Here is an 8729-nt window from a genome sequence, read left to right as displayed (position 1 = left end):
TTAAAACACGTCTACGGAAGGCAACCGAAGTAAATTAACAGTTTAGAACTTATTTTACCTCCACACACTTTATATAGTACAAACTGCTGTACCCGTTGTACTTCCAACGACTTCCAACGGGAAGAATTCTCAGTGTCATAATCATTGCCATTTATGATGATTTTTTATTTATAGAATAAAATAATCTATTATAAACTTTTACATAATCCTACCACATAGTTCTGTAAAATATATTTAATTTCTTTGGATCAGCCGTCTCAAATTGTGAAATTGTGAATAATGTTCCTTAAACAAGTGAATAGGTAACGTTCCTAGGTATTTGGACCATCTTTGTGATTAATTTTGGCTATATTGGTTTAGTATTTAATCGTGACAGCCACCCAGACAGACACCACCTCAATTTAAAATAGTATAGATAAGTTCATTAGTCTTTGTTGTAAAGTTAAATAACAACATTTAAAAAGTGAAAATATATAATAGTTTGAGAATCCAAACAACTTCCTTAGTTGTTTAATGATTATAACTATTTTTCATAGACTACTGTGTTATTGTAGTGGATTTTACACGAATAACCAAGGGCATAGACAAAAGCAAAACAATATTTTGGGTTTTCTGATTTATTTAATTAAACCAAGTAAAGTATCTAGAACTAGTATAAACGATTTACATAGGTACAACTATATACATCACCTATGCACATTGGCAATTAATGGATTTGAAAAGGAAATATTTAGATTGTAAAATTCACTTAATTGATCTCGACTAGACAATCTACTGAGTAAAACTAAAACGCTAAATAAACAAAAACACTGTATATAAATGAGGTATAAATGCTGGTATCACAAAACCGCTACCAGATCGCTAAGTTCTACTGATCTTAAGCACTATCACTACTAAATGGCAGTTGCGATACACCAACTTAAGTCTTCATTGAGATCAACTAGTATTTTCCGTAAGTAATCTAAAAGTTAAAATAACAAAATTAAAAGATTGTCTGTGGAAGTTAAAATAATTGCAGCGATGTATTAATAAGTATTTATCTAAACTATTTGACAAGTTTAAACTATTACAAAACTGATAACGTTTTTAGTATAGTTTGTTCAAATTAAAAAGAATTCGGGCATTAAAAATCGAGTATAATAATTCAATTGTGCAAAAATGCAACTGCATAGCGTAAAACTAAAACACATAAACAAGAGAAAGCATAATAACTCTTAAAATACAATACTTCATTGAGATCATAACAATAACAAAATTACATTCTTAATAAATAAAACTTAAATATAAAAACTAACCAAATTATTTGGTTTTTTCATTTGGTTTGAATAAATGTAACAAACATGTGTAACTAAAACGAAAACTAATAATATATGTTACAACCATTGAAAGTATACAAAGGAGGGCCAGATTATCAAAACCTGATTACAAAAAATGGTAATTTCTAAATCCATTGCGGTTATCAAAACCGATTAAAAATGTCATAGTAGTGATTGATTGAATTCATGGGTAATGTCAATATCTTGTATAGCATAAATATAAAGACAATTCTTTAAAAACATCAGATAATATCTATGTTGATAACAGTATGTTGATAATAATCTATGTTGATATATCATATCCACAGGTCTAACATCTCAACTAGAACAGTTAGCCGATGCAATATCAAAAAACGCGGAGAAAGGCACCTGTTAAAAGTTATAGGCACATAATGGCAAACAAGTTAACTTAAAAACATTCACTGTATAAAATGTATAAAATCTAAATAAAGTATGGACAGTTTATATCACTCTGTACCAAAATGTCATAAAACTACAAGTCACTTAAAACTTGTATTTGATTGATTGTTTTTAAGCAATATTGTATAATATGGAGAGGCGAATCATGGCATTGAATTGAATATAAAGCAGTCATTGTATAAAAGTCAGCTCCATTATTGCAATTGTTAAATTACCCTGTACATAAAGGTCAAACATAGCTATAACAAGTCAATTTTAATATTCATGTTTGCGTTAAAAACATTATTCTGTAATTTGCATATACGTCTATTTCATAGACTACCGCTTTCTTCCTACATTACACATACAAAGACAACATTTAATTTAGATTATCTAAAAAAATAACTGATATAGTTCATATGATTGTGGTATAACATGTTTTATGTTATAAATCATGTTTCAAAGATGTCGTGTTTGATACTCAATATTGAAAGACTACTAATTATGATTTTTAACTTTTATGATTATTTAAATTATTTAATGTTTATCATTATTTCAATAAATTACGCGATCCTTTGCCAAGAATGGCTGCAGACGTTACAAAGACAAATAATTTATTTATTTTAAAATGTGTTTTTTAGATCCCACAACATTGAAACTCTAATCAGATTGTGAACCCTCCGGAGCGTGTCTTCAGAAGAATATATAGTCGACGTCTGTTGGGGTGGTGACGTCGGTGTCGTGGTCGTGGGGGTGGGCAGATTTGGGGGCGGCGAGAGCGGGGCTTGGCGGAGACCTGGGGGTGGCAAACGCGACCTCGTGCATCAGCGTCTCTATGTGGGAAGCGGTGCGGGTGACGTCTTCGGGGCAGCAGCGGGTGAGAGCACAGATGGAGGCGACGGAGGCTTCAGGCACCTTGAGACCACGAGCAGCAGCCAACAGACATCCAGAGGCGATCAGAGAGGGTGGCGTGCGGAACAGGTACGGCTCTGGAACAGGGACAAAACAGTTACAACTACAACTGTGGAGATGGAACAGGTACAAGTAGAACTACAGAGAATATACCATATTGTCTGTGTAGTAGTTAACAAGAGAACATAAGTCAGACGTGGAACAGGTACGGATCTGGGACAGCGATACAAACTGTTACAACTACAACATGTGGAACAATAACGGGGACTCTGTGGAACAAGACAAAGGGTTACAGCATAAGCTCTTTACATGGAACAGTTACAGCTTTGGACACGACAACTAAGGACTGCAACTGAAACGCTTGAGATGGAAAAGGTAAAGGTATGGAACAGAACAACAAAAAGTTCTAACTAAAACTCTGAAAATGGAACTTCAACAAGAGGAAACTTCAACAATAGGAAATAAAAGTCTCAACTAACTATGACTTTGAACATACTAACTGGTACGCTATGAAACAGAGCGAGAAGTCTCTTCATATTTACAGATAGGTCGAGTATTATTCACTTCTTCTCTGTACCTGATATTTTATGATTCCGGCAGCGGAACGACGAGCAAGCACAGATTACGGTATGCTCTCATACCAACTTGGCATTATCTCTATGTTAATATCAGTGGAATGCAACAAGTATTTTTGCTTAAAACCAATTTAAAAAAAGCAAATACAGATTACGGTAAACTATCAGATGAACTATTCATTACCTCTAAGTTAGTGTCAATGCAACGCAAAAAGTAATTTAGCGGTTCAAAATATACGAGTAATATCAATTCCTATATTGCCAAACTCAAAATTAATACCGTACTTTGCTGAGCTACAGTTTATTATGGTCATTTATAAACCACAACTTAATAAGTAAGAGGAAGCATGCGCCGCAGAATAAAGGAATTAATGAAGAAATGTACTGAAATAGTATTAATTTTTGTCCATGTGTGGTCTACATAGCAACGTAGGGATGAAGGGACAGATGAAGAGGGGTGAGTCAGTCAGTTCAAGATTGTATGTCAAAGTTAACAGCTGTCTTTAACATTACTTACATATCCATAACCTTATTGTTCTTTTGTAAAATTAGGATTAAACATGACAAATTAGGCCACGGTAGTTTTGTAAAGTAGTTTGAGTATCGTACAATACTTTACTGATCCTAAAGGCGGCATTAGAAGGACACTGTCATTGAAGTGAATTTGGCCAAATTGCTAAATTGAGCCAATTTGAACGTATGGTGGGCTACATCAATTAATTTTTAGCTCGAGATTCCGACATTTGAGTCATGGCCATTACATCCACATGAATGACACAGACTAAGACAATGTTAATTATTATGAGATCTGCGCGCCTGGCTTTTGTAACGCAATATGACTACCAGCATGTGCTGCGGTTTTAGCATATGTTAGATTTGAAGGCTCCACGATGAATAATTGAACAAATTGGTTTTTGTAAAGTACTGTACGTGCACGTCACACACTTAAAAATGTGCTGCCGTGTTAGGTATAACGGCAAAAACCGTGCGATAATTAACTTTTTAACAAATATAAATAGTTTATTTATTCGATGCAGACTCGATACCCTGAATAGCTTCGTATTAAATTATAAGGAACCTTGTACTGATCAACTGATGTTATAATTAATTGTACTGTCCACCTAGTTATGGTTCTACGAGTCTAAACGACCAAACCTTTGCCAGCGACGCCCACACGTTATTTTGAATCTCATGTGAATACAGCAAGACGATCTGTGACTTTGTTACTGACTAGAGATCAGCTGTTTCCAGCGGTTATTAGGAGCAAAGGACAGCCAGGTCCTTTTATAAACCACTCAAAAAGCTACTGACCTTTCAACAGGATTCGACCAGCGTCCAACAACCCTGTGGTTACTACATGAGCACAATAACAAATTATTTTAATTACCCAGCTCCAAGTACTGTAAAAAAAGTATATTCCCTGAAGGATAAATTTCTTTTCAACCAGTAAATATACTGTAGCAAATAAGGTGTTATAATCTCAACAGGGACCTGCACTTACGTGAGATAGGTCTTTAACCCTTTAATCCCACTTCAACAAAAATACGACACTTCCTGGAGAATTTGATATCCATTTCCGTCCCCAACAGTTGGGCTCCGACACCCTTTCGGCGGAGATTTCAGTTCCAAAAACTGGTCTCGGACCTGGGCAGGTAGAAACTCCGGCTACCTGTCCCTTTAAACTTTAAATGCCATTGTGGGTGTGGACGGAGCTTTGTTCGCGGGAAACGCTTTACGTAAACCCGCCCGACGAGGAGAAAAAAATCGTATTTTGTGACATCATCAATCTTATCTCTGTGGATGACTCTTAGGTCTTCGGCTTCGGGCTTTCAGATTTAAATGGACCGTAGAATGAAGTATCGCGGATAAAGGTACAAATGCGAAACGTCCTGCATTGTACAGTTTGACAATCTTTTGCTATCTACAAGACAATTGTTATTTAATGTTAATTTGATATTTTCTATGACATGATTTTACGATTTACGATGTGATTATTTTATGCTCCTTTTGATATGGGATTGATAAATGTACACTGTTTTCAAGAAAAGTGAGTGTATTTGTATTTTAGTAGTTTATACTGTCTTTAGAAAGTTGAATTGGTATTGTAACTGAATTGCGTAGCAAAATATATTAACAACATGACTATAACATATTTTACAACATTATCACACAACAAACAACATTATCAAATCACAATTGCATATCACAGAATAAAAGTAACAAATATAAAAAATAATATGAATCGTGTGGTTGTTAAATTTGAGATTATAAATCATTGGGCAATTGACCTATGGCAAAAAGATAAATTACTATCAAATGTTTGGTATAAATTAATCAAGTATTAATTTACAAACACATTTCCACATTTTAACTGTTTATAATCCATCAGTTGTCTCCAACTCCCTGCAAGCTGGGTCACATTAGGTTAGGTTGGTTATTCCTTAAAATGTACATCTCCAATTTATACATATATAAAAATAACCAATTCAACCTAACTCTATTAACTTGCAATCAAAGGGGTTGGTGAGATCACGAATTTTGAGCAATAACTGCACATATTTGTACTTAACAAAAAAAGCGTCCATATTTAGAAAATTGCGCAAACAAGCCTCATACTGAAAAGGCTAAATAAAACCTTCCCTTTAGGTTTTGGGATTTTGGAGAACATTAAAATCCTCCCTGAGAGAACTGGGGCAAAAAGCGGAGCTCAGAAAAAGCCGTTCGATTGTGTCTCGAGGAGTCGGTCCATTCAGCTCTCAACCTTGAGTAACGGAGCACCTGCGCGCGGTCTGGGCATTTAAAAATGGCCGCCACTACTACTACTCATATACTCCTACGAGCGTCTTATCAGCTGGTCCCCTTATCAGATAACAGTTCTCACGGACTGGTCGTGATGGCTCTGAGTTTATCTGACAAGTTCTCGTGGTCGAAGCGAGCTAATAGTACATAACTGTAACTGTGAGACCGATAAATTAAAACACAGGACTTCTTTCACACGGTGTTTTTACTCTCGGTAGAATTATATTGTGGACGAATAATTATGTAGTTATTTATGGTGGTGCGAGAATCATACGGCTCATTTTTATGTCAGTAGTTCAACAATAATTATAAGTTTCGAATCAGCAGTTCTGCGAACACTCAATTACTTTATGAAAATGCATGTTTGATTATTTCGCAATCAAAAGAAACATTACACAGTTCTGTGGGTTTAAGTAGATAATTCGTGAGTACTGTTTTCAGCTGTGTTTTAACAGCCACAATAAAGATGTGATTTTTCAGTTCTCAAAATCTGAAGTAATAACGATGCATTAGCCTCGAGTTTCAAGGATTTCGTGTGGGTAGCAAATTGTACCATCGTATTCTTAAGAAATTTGATTGTAAAACTTTAGAGAATATGGCCCATTGTTTGGCTTTATCACTGATTCGTAAAAAAATTGTTTAATTGTAATTATATGCAATACAATGCAAGTTACAAAAGGGCATAACAAAATGTTACTAATGTAACATATAATTTATTCCGAATTGTATTTTAATCCAAATGAAGCACCGGCTCTCAACTTTAGGCAAACTTGGAAAATAAAGAAATACCTGTTCGACCAACATGCGGGCAGCAACCAGCACGCGACACGTAAAAGACTATAGCAGTTTCAAGGTTATAAACTGCAGATGTCTATAATAGTGGCTCTATTATAGAGAGTGACTGTAGTACGCTGTCCCCTCCACCAACACTAGCAGCTGACGCTTAACACCTGGCTGACGTCACAGGCGTAGCCACTGCCATCACCATACTGGTTATCAATATTTTATTGATGAAACTTTCTTCAATTGTGCATTTTATAAAAAAATATAATCATACGAGTATTTTTCATGTATTTTTTTACATTTGTCATAATTAATCATCTGAGAGGTATTTTATATTACGTTCATTTACGGTTTACGTAGAGTGCGATTAGGTGTTAACTATTACTACGTATTTCACAATCGTAGCTATTTTTATAATAAAATTCTATAATTATTGCATGTTTTTACTGTTAAAACCAAAAAAGTATAGTGGCCTTGTATTTACCATGAAGTAAAGGAAACCCTTATTTAGTAAACTACATCGTATTAAAACGTAAACGGACGTGTGTTTCAAACAAACACAAGAGTTCTCTTGAAATATCCTAAGTGTGATATTTTATTTAAACAAATAACAAGGGATTTTCGTCAAATTTGTGTAACAATACAGTATTTAAAGTTTAGTGCATTCAAATGTATTGCACACACAATGATTGTCATTAGTAGACTATTCCAACTTTTGAAAATTCAGATGACTAATTGTGTATAATAAAACATATAATAATACTTCCAGCGATTACATAGAAATCCACAACGGCCACACAAACGTAATCTCGAAAAACTTACAAATAATTTTAAAATGTGTAACAAAACTGTCCCCTTGGATAAAGTTATAATCCCCATGCGTCAGGATAAAATATATTTTTTTGTTTCCAGGCAAGGTAAAAAGTGGGACATTGACGTGATAGCGGCCCCTATACTACATTGTGCTAGAGGGGGGGGGGGGCAGGTGGCCGCGCAGCTTGCCATGATTTCATCCAACACCTGGCCAGATTTAAAGGGCTGTGCCCCCCCCCCCCCGTCCGAGCAGTCAATATTGTCTCTCCACTCTACTATATATATCACATCCCGGATATCTGAGCACAAGGCAATGGCGATATCACAGCGACAGCCGGACCCAGAAATGCACGAGTAGATTAGGGACCCATAGTACTACTGCGCCAAGTTTTAAAATAATAACAAATCATTTAAAGAAGATTTTAAGAGTTTTGTTTCTGTATCTGTTGAATATTAACGCGATGTTCGTATTATTGTCGTCAATGAAAATGGTATTGTAGTAACAATGCGTTAAGTTAAAGTCAGAGAAACACACCGTTAATAGCATGGTAGTGTTATAGTCGGAATAATATGCTAACAAACAGTCTATCTTTATGTTCTACGGTAATAAATAGGTAAAAATATAAAATTATATTTTTTATGGCACGAGTGAAAGTTTTGCATGGGAAGTTTCATCCTTTTGGGGGCGATGAACAGGAACGTTCTGTGTAATTGCAGGGCAAACAAGGGACAGGCTGCATGGGAAACAAAACACAACAAGTAGGCATCATACAACAAGGCGGATAGCGTCCACAGGACGAGAATACTTTTTTCAATAAGGCGATTTTCACAAGTGTGCAAAGCTATTAAAGGATTGTTTGAATTTACAAAAGTGAAACAGATTGTATGGAAATATATAAAAAATAAAATAAAAGATCAAACAAAACGGTCAAGATTACGCCGACGCTAGGCGCATTATTTCAATGACAAATCGAAGTTGTAGCTTAGGCTTGGGTTTGTTGAACTTCTATACTACTCAGTGCATACGACAAAATTATAATAGCACATTGGTTCAAAGGCGATTCCAACCACAATACTCATAGAACCATGTTGCCGGTGTATATTAAATGTACAAGTAAAACACAAAGTGCAT

General features: G+C 35.1%; 1 protein-coding gene across 2 annotated transcripts in view; it reads right to left on the bottom strand.

The window, feature by feature from the left end:
• Positions 1-611: 611 nt before the first annotated feature.
• LOC128986496 (G1/S-specific cyclin-D3-like) overlaps positions 612-8729 on the bottom strand; it is a 45493-nt gene continuing 37375 nt past the window's right edge. The window contains exons 4-5 of one of the 2 annotated variants that reach the window (XR_008490130.1): positions 1467-2704; positions 612-1418 (exon numbers count right to left, since the gene is read on the bottom strand). Coding sequence is in view for 1 of the 2 variants with exons in the window: in XM_054406898.1 (XP_054262873.1) it covers positions 2409-2704 (296 nt within the window). In the remaining variant the exon portion in view is untranslated. Of the gene's footprint in view, positions 2705-8729 lie in introns of both variants that reach the window. The other variant, XM_054406898.1, reaches the window with a different exon arrangement.

The sequence above is a fragment of the Macrosteles quadrilineatus genome, unplaced genomic scaffold (genome assembly GCF_028750875.1).
Source record: "Macrosteles quadrilineatus isolate MER2022 unplaced genomic scaffold, UCM_ALF_1.0 Scaffold_2__2_contigs__length_208266976, whole genome shotgun sequence".
NCBI classification, from domain to species: Eukaryota; Metazoa; Arthropoda; class Insecta; order Hemiptera; family Cicadellidae; genus Macrosteles; species Macrosteles quadrilineatus.
The sequence above is the reverse complement of the archived record's forward strand: the minus strand, read 5'-3'. Positions and strand labels throughout refer to the sequence as shown.